At 39.8% G+C, this 14,343-nt stretch overlaps 1 protein-coding gene across 4 annotated transcripts in view; it reads left to right on the forward strand.

The window, feature by feature from the left end:
• Nucleotides 1-14,343, forward strand: part of Taf1 (TATA-box binding protein associated factor 1) — a 75,451-nt gene that overhangs the window by 39,206 nt on the left and 21,902 nt on the right. For all 4 annotated transcript variants that reach the window (XM_059250300.1, XM_059250297.1, XM_059250298.1 and 1 more), the window contains exons 27-32: nucleotides 888-986; nucleotides 2,900-3,077; nucleotides 8,025-8,092; nucleotides 10,297-10,419; nucleotides 12,167-12,259; nucleotides 12,343-12,427. In XM_059250300.1, coding sequence (XP_059106283.1) covers nucleotides 888-986; nucleotides 2,900-3,077; nucleotides 8,025-8,092; nucleotides 10,297-10,419; nucleotides 12,167-12,259; nucleotides 12,343-12,427 — 646 coding nt within the window. The remainder of the gene's footprint in view (nucleotides 1-887; nucleotides 987-2,899; nucleotides 3,078-8,024; nucleotides 8,093-10,296; nucleotides 10,420-12,166; nucleotides 12,260-12,342; nucleotides 12,428-14,343) is intronic.

A 14,343-nucleotide genomic window follows, 5' to 3' on the forward strand; every position in this document is an offset into this window, starting at 1 on the left:
GTCCTGGAACTTGCTCTGTAGACTAGGCTGGCCTCGAACACAGAGATCCTCCTGCCTCTGCCTCTCAAGTGCTGGGATTGAAGGCGTATACTACCGCTGCCTGGCTATTTTTGTTTTTTTGAGACAGGGTTTCTCTGTAGCTCTGGGGCTTTCTTGGAACTCACTCTATAGATCAGGCTGATCTTGAACTCAAAGATCTGCCTGCCTCTGCCTCTCAAGTGCTGAGATAAAGGTGTGTGCCTTTATCCAGCTTTAAAACTTATTTATTTTGTGTGTGTGTGCCTACATCTGTGCATGTGTCATGATGCACACATGGAAGTCAGAGGACTTAGTTCTCTCCTACCTTTACATGGAGTGTGGACATCAAATTATGGTCACTCTCTTGTATGGCAAGTGCCATTACCCACTGAGCCATCTCACTGCCCCCCCCTTCTTTTTGATGTGCAAGAGTTTTTTGCCTGCATGTATATAAGTGCACTGTGTGCATGCCTGGTGCCAACAGAGTCCAAAAGAGAGTGCACTATGGTTTTAGTTGTAAGTCACTATGTGGGTGCTGGGATCTGAACCCCGGTGCTCTGCAAAAGCAGCAAGGGTTCTTAACCACTGAGCCATCTCTTCAGCTTGTCCCCCCTCCAAACTTTGCTTTTAAGATTGAGTTTCCCTCTAGCCCAGGATGGCCTGGAATTTACTGAGCGTTCTATGAACTTGAACTTGCAGCAATCCTCCCAATTGCTGGGATTATAGGCTTAAGCCCTCAAAGTCTGGCTTTATTGACGATTTCTAAAATGTATCAGTATATTTGAAAATTTTCCAGGGTGGTTTTTTTGTTGTTGTTGTTTTTAAGCTAAAGAATTCTGATTTCTTGTTTTTGTTTTGTTTTGTTTTAGAGACCTCATAAATCCATCCATCGGCGCCGGACAGACCCTATGGTGACACTGTCATCTATTTTGGAGTCTATCATCAATGACATGCGAGATCTTCCAAATGTGAGTTCATTACATTAGATGTATAGAATAGGAAAACCAAGACTCTTTGTTTTCTGTTACTTCCGCTAGATGGCAGTAGTGTGTACACCTATGTATCTGGAACTCCTAATTCCTTGGGGTTTTGTCTAGTTTTAAATTGTTTAATAGAATATTAGGTGATGAAGGACAGAATATAGGCAAAAGGACACATGAGTTATAAGAGGATATAAAGCTAATTTTTTCTAGTTTCAATTCAATTTTCTCTTTTTGTGGGGGCATATGTGAATTCAACTTTCTGAGTATTGGAAGTAGCAAGAATCATTTTTTAAAATTATATGTACATATATGTGTGTCTGTGTATGCATATACAAATTCCCTTGGAGGCCAGAGACACTGAATCACCCGGAATCAAAGTTACAGGAGGTTGTGAGTCCCCAGACATGGGAGCTGGGAACCAAACTTAAGTCCTCTGGAAGAGCATAATGTGCGATTATAACCACTGAGCCATCTCTCCAGCCTCAAATTTGTATGTCTTATAAGAACCATTTTTGCATTCCATAAATGTCTAGCATATATGGAGCTAGAAAGACAACTCAGTGGTTAGGAATACATACTGCTCTTGCAGAGGACTATGTTTGGTTCCCAGCAGTCATGGTGGGTAGCTCACAGACAACTCTAACTGTAGCTCCAAAGAATTCAATGCCTTGCCAATCGTGGTGACACGTGCCTTTAATCCCAACACTCAGGAGGCAGAGGCAGAGGCAGATGGATCTCTGAATTTGAGGCCAGCCTGGTCTACAGAGTTAGTTCCAGGACAGCCAAGGCTGTATACAAAGATACCCTGTCCTGAGAAATCAAAAAGAAAAAAGAAAAAAAGAAAGAAAATAGCTTAGGGGGCTGGAGAGATGGCTCAGCAGTTAAGAGCACTAACTGCTCTTCCAGAGGTCCTGAGTTCAATTCCCAGCAACTACATGATGGCTCACAACCATCTATGGTGGGATCTGATGCCCTCTTCTGGTGTACAGGTATACATGCAGAGCACTCATACATAAAATATAAATAAATAAATAAAAATTACAAAAGAAAAAAAAATAGCTTAATGCAAAAAACAGATTCTGAAAAATCCCTTTGAGAGTTGGTAAACTGGGAAAATGTAATTGTCTCTGTGTAGCTGGAGTTTTTTCCAGTCCTGCCTGGCCCACGGTCAGGACAAATGTCTCTCACCCACCAGTCCCGCAGCAGCTCAGACCCAACCGAGTAAACACACAGAGACTTATACTGTTTAACAAACTGTATGGCCGTGGCAGGTTTCTTGTTATCTAGTTCTTTTATCTTAAATTAACCCATTTCTGTTAATCTATGTGTCGCTATGTATTGTGGATGATTGGTTGATACATAAAACTGATTGGCCAGTAGCCAGGCAGGAAGGATAGGGTAGGCGGGACAAGGAGGAGAAGAATTCTGGGAAGTGGAAGGCTGAGGCAGGGAAACGCTGCCAGCCGCCGCCATGACAAGCGAGATGTAAGGTACCGGTAAGCCACGAGCCACGTGGCAACTTACCGACTAATAGAAATGGGTTAATTTAAGATATAAGAACAGCCAACAAGAAGCAGGGACACGCTGCCAGCCTCCGCCATGACAAGCGAGATGTAAGGTACCGGTAAGCCACGAGCCACGTGGCAACTTATTGACTAATAGAAATGGGTTAATTTAAGATATAAGAACAGCTAACAAGAAGCCTGAGCTATTAGGCCAAACAGTTTAAATAATATAAGCGTCTGTGTGTTTATTTTATAAGCGGGCTGTTGGACTGCCGGGGCTTGGCGGGGCTTGGCGGGGCTTGGCGGGGCTTGGCGGACCCAGAGAGAAAACTCCAGCTACATCTCTGTCAAGTGTTCTTTGCTCATAGATGGTGCTGGCTCTTATTTCCACAGACCTACCCTTTCCATACTCCAGTTAATGCAAAGGTTGTAAAGGACTACTATAAAATCATCACTCGGCCGATGGATCTACAGACACTCCGTGAAAATGTGCGCAAACGCCTCTATCCATCTCGCGAAGAATTCAGAGAGCATTTGGAACTAATTGTGAAAAATAGTGCAACCTATAATGGTAACAGTCCCTTGTTTTTTGTTCCTTGCCTGCAAAGGTCACTTTTCAGATTCCTATCCCCTTGCTAATTCTAAATTCAATAGATTAGAATGAATGAAAAGACTATAATGTGCATTCTTGGGTATGAACATCAGGTAGTATACATTTCAGTCATGTAATAAGTATTGCTTCTTTTTAGTTCCTCTATTTAATCCTTTTTTTAAGACATGGTCTCACTATGTAACCCTGACTGGCCTGAAACTAACTATGTAGACCAGACTGGCCTCAAAATCACAGAAATCCTTTGGCCTCTGCCTCCCAAATGAGTGCTGGGATTAAAGCCATGTTTTACCATACCCAGCCTCGTACTATTTACTTTTTAATGTATTCTCTGGTGAATTTTAAGTCTTATGTGTTGAAACAGTTGGGGTAAGTAGTGAGATAAAAAAGTAAACCTAGGTAGGTTGGAGAGTCCTTGGGTATGAGTGAACTCTACAAAGGATAGTCTTGCAGCCATATTTGTTTTATGTGTTTTAAATCGGTTTGCATTTTTGTTACAGGGGCTAGATACCCATTTTCTTATAAAAAACAAACAGGAAAGGCAAGGAGGAAGAAATCAGTTTGCATTAATTCATTTTTTTCTAGTTTCAGTTCAATTTTCTTTTTGTGATGGGTATGTGAATTCAACTTTCTGAGTATTGGAAGTAGCAAGAATCATTTTTTAAAATTATATGTACATATATGTGTGTGTCTGTGTATGCATATGCAAATTCCCTTGGAGGCCAGAGACATTTGATCACCTGGAACCAAAGTTATAGGAGGTTGTGAGTCCCCAGACATGGGAGCTGGGAACTGAACTTAGGTCCTCTGGAAGAGTATAATGTGCGATTATAACCACTGAGCCATCTCTCCAGCCTCAAACTTGTATTGGCATCCAGAGTAGATAAAACCAATAGAGCTATGATGGATATATTATTTAACATCTCATAATCTCTTCTGTTTCTCATGTATAAACAGGACAATAACAATTTCTACATTCTGAAGCCTTCCACAAGCCAGTCCAACTTACCAAATTTCATCTCCAATGACTGGCTTCCATGTTCACTGAGCCATCTCTCCAGTCCTAATTTACCCACTTTTAAACTAATATAAACAGTGCATCTGTGAACATGTATGTTCAAACGTTTGTGTAGACATTTGCTTTCATTTCTCTTGGTATATGCATAGGACAAGAATTCTGAGTTTATAGGGTAGCTTTGACTAGCATTCTGAAAACCTGATACTTTCCCAGTTTCTAGAATAGCTATTTCATTTTGCAGTTCTGCCAGAAATGTAGCATATATTTTATACACATTCCACTTTCTCCTCATCCTCACCAACACTTATTAGTCTTTTTTATTCTGGTCATTCTAGTGCATGTCAAGTGGCACATCATGTGTGTTTATGTCTCCTTAATGGCACTGAGAATCTTTGCATGTACTTAGGATGTTGCCCACCTTTTCTTCTTAATACTCTCCTTTCCTTTCCGGGAGTATTTTGTGTAGCACTTTCTACTTTTGCTTTAACAAAAGATTTACTGGGTGGTGGTAGTGCAATGCCTTTAATCCCAGCACTCTGGAGGTTGGGGCAGGTGGATCTCTGTGAGGTCAACTTGGTCTATAAAAACAAGTTCCAGGACAGGGCTGTTAAACAGAGAAACCCTGTCTTTTTTTTTTTAAAAAAAGGTTTATTGTTTTCTTTCTTCTGAGACAGTGTTTCTTTGTGTAGCCCTGGCTATTCTGAAACTCACTGGAAAGACCAGACTGGCCTAGAACTCAGAGATCTACCTGCTTCTGCCTCCTGGGTGCTGGGACTTAGGGTGTGTGCCACCACTGCATGGCATTACTTTATTGTTTTTAGTTATGTGTATGTGTTTGGGTATATGCATGTGATTGCAAGTATCTACAGAGACCAGAGGCTTATGACCACCGTAGAACTGAGGTTATACGCAGTAGTGAGTTGATGTGGGTGATGGGAACTGAACTGCAAGAGCAGTACACACTTTTAATCACTGAGCTATCTCTTTAGCCCCTTACTCTTTTTCATTACTACTTTGGCTACTAAATGTCTACTGATGCCCCTTTCTTCTGTCTCTACATCTTTCCAAGGCTTCAAACCCTTGCTTCCAGTTGTCTGCTAGACATGACCAGTTCTCATGTCCTACTGGCAGTTTATTATCTGATTGCCTGTGTAGATGAATGGTTTTGCTGGCTGCCTAGTTGTACAACGTAGAAATTTTAGTCATAATTGATCCCATGTTCTCCTCCTCACACTTAAAACTAAGTCCGACAAAGTATACTGTCTACATTTTTTGGAACTTGTCCCTTTCCTTTTTGTTACCATTGCTACATTAATTGAAGCCCTTGTTAGCTCTTGTTTAACCTCTTGCAACAGCTTCCAAACATTTTTGCCTTAATTCTTCCTATTGTTGACCGGGTGGCAGTTCTCCACTAGAACCCAAATGTAGGAAATGACTGCCTTAGACTGATGATAGTTATAGCTCAGAGGTGGAGCACTTGGCTAACATGTTTGATGTCCAAGCTCCATAAAAAAGGGGAACAAAGAAAAGAAGCATCATTAACCAGTTTAAAGTTGCTTTCTAGTGCCTTTAAGATCTTTCTAATGTGGTTCTTTCTGACTTTCTAAGTTCATTACCTGTTTTTCCTATATACATGCAAATACATACAGACATACATACATCCTACACACACAAACACACACACACACACACACACCTTTGTTATAATGGTATCAAAACTACTTGGGACCCTGATGAAATGTACTATAGCGTGTTTCTATGAATTTGACTAATTAGTGCTGTGTCTTTGTGTACTTTTCCTTCTCTTTGGAATGTCCTTTCCTATTGTTTGCCTGTTGGACTTGTGTTCTTTAATAACTACCTAAATGTGAGTCAGAACAAGCCTTCCCTACTCCCCCAATGCAGATTTTCTTCCTTTCTTTTTATTCTACTAAAGATTGAATCCAGAGCCTCCAGCAAGTACTCTACCTCTTAGCTATATCCCAGCTCCCCTTTTACTTTTTATTTTGAAATGAAGTCTTGCGAAGTTGCACAGGCTAGCCCTGAACTTTTCTTGTAGCCTAGCCTGCTTTTAAACTTGCAACCTATGCCTCAGCCCCCTGAGCAGCTAAAATTACCAGCCTGCTTCACCATATTTCAAATTAGCAGATTTGATGTCCAGTGATATAGAATATAATTTATGTGCAACCAATGTATTTCATCTATACTGATAGTTTTTTCCACTTTGTTATGTAAATTTTTTTCTTGGTTTTTTGAGACAGGGTTTTTCTGTGTAGCTTTGGCGCCTTTCCTGGAACTCACTCTGTAGCCCAGGCTGGCCTCAAACTCACAGAGATCTACCTGACTCTGCCTCCGGAGTGCTGGGATTAAAGGGGTATGCCACTACCACCCAGCTTATGGAAATTTAAGAGGAATAAATTTTAGTGTACCCGTCACTGAATTTAACAATTTGTCAGTTTGTGGCAAGTCTTGTTTATTATGTATTTTCTGACAGTGTATCATTTTATCCATAGATTTTTGATAGGATTATACTGTTCTGCAATGATTTGTTTTCAAGTTATTTTCTTTGACTAGTCCAAGAATGCTCTGTAATAGGAACTTATAATTATCCTTATATTCCCATCATTGACCATTTTCTAGACAAGACATAAAATGTTTGAATGAAAAATCAAACGCTGAAATAAATAGTAGGGCTGAGGTTAAGGCTCTGGGGGGACACTAACAACAGTTCAATGGAGGAAGGTAATCTAGTAAATGATACTCAAAAGAAGTGGTTAGAAATACAAGTTAGGCTTAGTGGTGGTGCACGCACCTTTAATCCCAGCACTTGGAAGGCAGAGGCAGGAGGATTGCTGAGTTCGAGGCCAGCCTGGTTGACAGAGTGAGTTTCAGGATGGCCAGAGCTACACAGAGAAACCCTGTCTTAAAAACACAAAAAAGAAATGCTAGTTATATGGAAATATTTTGGGTTTTTTGGGGGGAGAGAGTTCTTTTTTGGGTTTGAGATGGTCTCATTATGTAGTCTAGGATACCCCAGATCTGTTAGTCCTCTGATTGAAGCATCTCAAGTGCTGTGATTACAGGTGTGTGTCCATGAATCCTAGCTTAAAAATGTTTTAATTATTCCGAAGATGAGCTTAAATGGAACAGCTTTAAGCAGAGAATGTACAAGAGAGGTCAGATAGTTCAAGAATTTTCTGAAGTTCTTTTTAAGGATTTCTGGGAAACTGAAATAAAACTGTGTGCTGGAGAATCTGTCTACTAAGCAGAAAAATTTTAAATGTTTCAATGAACATTATCATTCTTAAACACATTCTCCGTCTACAGAATGATTTTTAAGGTATTAAAAGCCCCAATAAAGGTTGCTCACGCCTTTACTCCCAGCACTAGGGAGACAGAGGCAAATGGATCTCTGAGTTCGGGCCTACCCTTGTCTACGTAGAGAATTCCGAGCCAGCCAGAGCTACATAATGAGACCCTGTCTCAAAAAACAAAACAAAAAGCAGTTGTAATACAAGTATATGTGGACACAAATGCAAAACAATTAAATTTCATTCATAGTTTACCCATTATATGTTAGACACTGAAAAATGGAGTAAAGACTGGTGTGCCTGGTATAGTAACACATACCTGTAATCCCAAGGAGGTGAAGACAGGAGGATCTGAAGTTGAAGGTCATTCTCAGCTGCAATAGTGAGTTCTAGACCAGTCTGGGATACAAGAGACTCTGTCTTAAAACAATAAAAAGGAAAAATACTGGTATATCTACCTAACTCAGTTACTAGGCTGGTGCCTGGGACCTTTTACGTTCTTTAGTAGATTTGTTAAGTGTGGGAAGCGTGGAAACTTTGGGCTCCCATTTATAATGGCCATTTCTTATTCCTTTGTAGGGCCAAAACACTCACTGACTCAGATTTCTCAATCCATGCTGGATCTCTGTGATGAAAAACTGAAAGAGGTAAGAATTAATGATAAAAAAAGAATTAATGATAAGAGAAAGTAGTAGACATAGTGACATACACCTATAGTCCTAGCACTTGAGAGTTGAAGACAGGAGGATCAGGAGCTTAAAGAAAGTCATCCTCAGCTATATACTGAGTTCTAGAGCAGCTTGAGCAACATGAGAATCTGACTCAAAAATAAAAATAGATTAAAACAAACCAAGAGAAATGCTGTGGTATATGAAGGTGGAAAATAGTGGACTTTAGGAACTAAAGTATTTAACAGAAGGACCAGTAGCTGAGGGGATAGCAAATCTTTGGTACATTTGATGGATAGGAACTTAGAAATCATATAGACGCTATCTTCTGTAGACCGGAAAGCCAAGTCCAAAGAAGAAAATTACTTGCTCTGGAGTCATGCTAGGATTCAGATCTCAAACCTATATGACTTTAGAAAGGGTGGCAGAAAATGACTTTCCAGGAGAGCTCCTGTGGCCCACATTACAATTCATTGCTGTACCAGGGAGGCATATTGAAAAACCATTTTTTGAGATAGTGCCTTATCTAACTCAGGCTGCCTTGGAGCTCACTGTGTCTAATAGGTTGACCTTAAATTCATAGTGCTCCTTTCACCTCAGCCTCCTGAGCCACTGGGCCTATAGACAGTTGAATTTTTAAAAAGTAATTTAAAAAAATTAAAGGATAATCTGTATCTTTTGAGCTGTTTTTTTTTTCTTTCTTTCTTTTGTGTGCTGGAAACTGAACCCAGGGTCTTGCCACTCTACCACTAAATTACAGCCTTAGGCCTTCTGTAAACCCCTATTCTTTTTTTTTTTTTATGTTCGTTGGTGTTTTGCCTACATGTATGTCTGTGTAAGGTTGTTAGGTCCACTGGAACTGGAGTTAGAGACAGTTGTGAGCTGCTTGTGGTTGCTGGGAATTGAACCCGGGTCCTCTGAGAGAGCAGTCAGTGCTCTTAACTACTGAGCCATCTCTCTAGCCCCATAAACTCCTGTTCTTACCAAAGAAGATTGTGGTTTTTATCTTATAAGTTTATAAAAGCACAGATAATAAAGTTGATACTGACATAGATATTTCATAAGAGAACATGATTGATAAACATGGAAGATTTTCTCAACTTGATTGACATAAATTGCATGTTTAAGCCACAGTTAGCTGAGCATAGTAATACATACCTGTAATGGCAGCACTTGGGAGTCAGAGTTAAGATGAACACAAGTTCCAGGCCAGCCTGGGCTATATGTTGAGACCCTGTCTCAAAATTAAAACAAAAACACCCACCAATTAGATTCCTCTTTGTATCTGTTAGAAGGCTAAAGTCCTGTATCCAATGTGGAGATTCAATAATGGTACACAGGGGAGGTGGAGGTAAGAGGATGAGAAATTCAAGGTAATTTGTGGCAACATATCAAGTTCAAGGTTAGCCTGTGACTTAGGAGACCCTGCCCCCCCCCAAAAAAGGGCTAATGAGACTAAGGATTGAGGATACAGACAGTGAGAACACAGAGATTTTCCTAGTACACAGACCAAAATGAATTTGTTGGATTAAGTTTTATTTGTACAAGTCACTAGTCAAGCTGAGGTTGTATACTGAATGTGAAGCCAGCCTAGGATACATAGGATACATACCCTATTAGATAAACAAATAAAAAAAGAGTCATTAACTAATGGTGATGTTGTTCTGTATCCTCAGCATTCATTTTATAGAAAAGACAATGTTATTAAAGCCTAATTTGCCAAAGATGGTTTTTGTTGTTGTAGCTAAACTCGTGATGTGTTGACCTTTCTGGTCTTGGTGCTATACAAGGATGGGATGTAGAATGCTTAAGCCAGGTGTGGTGGTGCATGCCTTTAACCCCAGCACTTGGGAGGCAGAGAGAGGCAGTTGGATCTCTGAGTTTGAGGCCAGCCTGGTCTACAAAGTGAGTCCCAGGACAGCCAGAGCTGTTACCCAGAAAAACCCCGTCTTTTAAAAAAAAAAAAAAAAAAAACTTAAGGGATTTGCTGGCATGTCTCTTTGTGTTGTTCCTTTAGCTAACATATCATTTTTCTAGATTGGCCTGAAACTGAACAGTAGATAATTCAGAGGTAAATTTGGGGGGATTAAAGTCATAGCTAGCTGAAATTTAAATATCTTTAGCTTTTTTGTAGTGATCACAATTCAGGAAAACTGCCTTCTTTTTGCTTTGCTTTATTTCAGAAAGAGGATAAGTTGGCACGTTTAGAGAAAGCTATCAACCCCTTGCTTGATGATGATGACCAAGTAGCGTTTTCTTTTATTCTGGATAACATTGTCACTCAGAAAATGATGGCAGTTCCAGACGTAAGTAATTTTCATGCCAAATGTTGTCAAGATAGTACTAGGGGATGGAGAGAAGTATATAGGGTAAGCATGTGTGTATTAAGAAATTCTATGTAGTGATGTATGTCCATAGGAACTAGGATGTAATTTTAAATAGTAACCTTTTGTTCTATGAATTCATTATCATTGAAAGCAATGATACCTAGTATCTTTGACTATTAAGAGGTTCTTCCTGTTGTCAGCACTTGGTATTTGTAAGCTCTTGAATAGCCTGGGAGAGAAGAACTGTCAACTAATAGTAGGTTCTTGATTTAGAAATGCTCCTATACAAATAACACAACATTTTTTATTACATTTATTTATTTGTGCATGTGGAGAGGAAGGTATAAACTGTGGTTTGTGTGTGGTCAAAACAACTTGACTGGGTGTGGTAGTACAACCTTTCATCCTAGCACTTGGGAGGCAGAAAACAAGTGGATCTTTGTGAATTCAAGGCCAGCCGGGGCTACACAGTAGGACCCTGTCTTTTAAAAAATAAAGCAAAGCATTTGAGAGGCAGAGACAGTCGGATCTCTGTGAGTTTGAGGCCAGCCTGGGCTACAGAGCGAGTTCCAGGGTAGCCAGAGCTTTAAACAGAGAAACCCTATCTCAAAAAACAAAAACAAACAAACAAACCCCTCAGAGAATTTGAACTCCTTTCTATCCTGTGGGTTCCAGGAATTAAACTCAGGTCATTGGGCTTATTGGTAAGCACCTCTACCCACTGACCCATTTTGCCTGTCCATAAAAAACTCTTCAATAATTACTCAATGTTTGTTTTCCTTTTTTGTTTTCTTTCTTTTTCCCTTTTGTTCAACTTTTTATGTCAAAGCTATCATATTAGTTCTGCAGACCATTTTATTATATTGGTCCCCTCCCCTGCCCCGAAATTCAGAATTAAATTTTCTGTTGCATGTCATCATAATGTTCTATGTGTAGAGTGTTATAAAATTTCTAGATGGAACTATGGAATAAGGAATTTTATTCTATTTTTACAGAACTTGGTCTTTAATGCAGAAATAAGATTTTAGTTCTAAGTTTAGAGGAAGGATTCTTTTTTTTTTCCTATAGTGATCCTAGGTATTTCTTTTTCTGATTTTTTTTTTTAGTTAAGAAAATTTTTTCATTCATTTTAAACACCAAAGATCCCCCTCTTCCCTCCTCCACCCTTCCCAACCCCTCCCACCTCTCCCCCCAACAAGAAGGCAAGGCCTCCCATGGGGAGGCACATCTAGTAGAGGCAAGTCCAAACCCTTCCCCCTGCCTTAAGGCTGCATGAGGTGTCCCATCATAGGTAGTGGGCTTCAAAAAGCCTGCTCATGCACCAGGGATGGATTCTGATTCTACTGCCAGGGGGCCCTCCAAGCAGATCAAGCTACACAGCTGTCTCACTTATGCAGAGAGCCTAGTCCAGTCCCTTGCAGGCTCCACAGCCATTGCCCCAACTTTCATGAGTTCCCACTAGTTTGCTTTGGTCGTCTCTGCAGATTTCCCCATCATGATCCTGATGCATTTGCTCATAGAATAGAGGAGTGATTCTCATTTTAAAATCAGGGTGTGAGAATCCTTAATAAGACTCTTAAATTACAGAGAATTTTGTGTGAGCTTGTATATTTCTGTGGAAAGAGTCTATAGTTTTTATCAGAAATATTTGTAACTCAATGAAAATTGGGACTCTGTGCTATAAATAGTGATTTTCATTTAACTGCCCATGCTTTCTTTTTATTAGTCTTGGCCATTTCATCACCCAGTTAATAAGAAGTTTGTTCCAGATTATTACAAAGTGATTGTCAGTCCAATGGATTTGGAGACTATACGTAAGGTGAGTGATTTTTATAATTAGTGTCTTTTTATAGTCAAATGTTTTTGTATATATAGCTGAGTGTCTGATTGTTTTTATCATAGAATATCTCCAAGCACAAATACCAGAGTCGAGAGAGCTTTCTAGATGATGTAAACCTTATTCTGGCCAACAGTGTTAAGTACAATGGTGGGTATTTCTTTTTTTCCTCTTTCAGCAGTCTGTTCAGCATTAATTTACATTATTGAGATTTTTTTAAGGGCTTAAGCAGCTTTGAGCAGTGATAGCTAAATCAAATAACTCAGTTTACTTTTTAAAATTTTGTTTTTATATCTATATGTATGTTGTAAGAGTGGGAGTGCTGGCCGGGCGGTGGTGGCGCACGCCTTTAATCCCAGCACTCGGGAGGCAGAGCCAGGCGGATCTCTGTGAGTTCGAGGCCAGCCTGGACTACCAAGTGAGTCCCAGGAAAGGCGCAAAGCTACACAGAGAAACCCTGTCTCGAAAAACCAAAAAAAAAAAAAAAAGAGTGGGAGTGCTATTCTGGTATGCTTTTGGAGGTTGGAGGACAACTTGGAGAGTTGGTTCTCTACTTCCATCATATGGGTTCCAGGGCTGAACCTAAGTTGCCAGGCTTGGTTGGCACTGAACCATTTAGTCTGCTTAGTTTGATTTTGTTTTTGTTTTTAGAGTCAGGGTTTCTCTGTGTAACAGCCCTAGCTGTCATGGAACTCACTCTGTAGACCAGGATGGCCTCAAACTCAGAGATCCACCTGCCTCTGTCTCCCAAGTGCTGGCATGAGCCATCACTGCCCGGTTTACTCATTTAAGTAGGTGCATATTTTAGTGTGTGTTTTGTAAGAATCACTATTAAACTTCATGAAAAGCAGTTGATCCTTACTTTTGAAATTGTGTAAAGCATAGAAAAATGAGGTGTGAATAAAAATCAAATGGATGTTCCTTGTCCTTTGAGTCATTGCTGTGTTTCTATAAGATTTGAAAAGTTACATTCCAACTCTTCATGGAGCTGAGGCTGAAATGTATAGCTAGCTGTAGACCATGGCAAACTTTGGTATGTGGAATTTTGCTCAGTACCTGAATTGATGGAATAATATGTACTAGACTCTTTGCTAGCTGCTTAATCTACTGACAGGAAGGATGGTCTGTATTCCAGCAGTTCATACTTGGGTTGATATAAACAAATAAAATACAGCTCGACAAAGCTATAATAGAAGGATATACAAAGTACGTTAGAGAAAAAAAATACTGTAATCTGAGTGTTAGGAAAGGCTTCATAAACTAGTAAAAGTTAAAGGATTTTTGTTTTTGAAACATGGTTTCATGTATCCCAGGCTGGCCTTGAACCTGATGTATACCTGAGGATGACCTTGGATTCAGCTTCCTGCTCCTACCTCCCAATTTTGTGTAGCACCAAGTATGGCTCAGTGATTTATTTTTTTTTATTTTTTTGAGACAGTGTCTCGCTATGTAGCCATGGCTGGCCTAGAACTCACTATGTAGAGCTCACAGAGACTAACCTGTCTCTGCTAGGATTAAAGAATGTGCCACCGTGCTCAACCAAAAAAAAAAATTTAAAACCCTTTTTAAGATTTATTTTTTTAATTATATGTATGTGTGGATGTGTCTGTAGAGGCCAGAGGGGAATGTGAGATCCCCTGGAACTGGAGTTATAAATGGTTGTGAGTTGTCCAACATGGGTGCTGAGAACTGAACTCAGGTCTTCTGTAAGAACAGCAAAAGGAAGCTCTTAACCACTTGAGTCATCTTTCCAGCCTCAGGAACTTATTTTTGAACTGAGTCTTAAGGGATATTGACTATTGTGGTTCATTACCGAGCACCTACTATGCTGAACAGATAATCAAGAAAAGAAGGATGATGAAGTTCCAGATAGAGAACCAAATGCAAAAATACATGAAAGTGCTTTGGATGGGGAAGTGCAAATAAGTTTGACTTGAATATAGGGTGGTGGCTAGGTTTGATTATAAAATAAGATTGGGGGGGTGGGGTTTAGGCCCAAATTGTGAAAGGCCCAGTAAGTCACACTAAACCAGTAAGAGAGGAGAGAGGTATAGTTTTAGTAAATA

The sequence above is a fragment of the Peromyscus eremicus genome, chromosome X (genome assembly GCF_949786415.1).
Source record: "Peromyscus eremicus chromosome X, PerEre_H2_v1, whole genome shotgun sequence".
In the NCBI taxonomy this organism is placed as follows: domain Eukaryota; kingdom Metazoa; phylum Chordata; class Mammalia; order Rodentia; family Cricetidae; genus Peromyscus; species Peromyscus eremicus.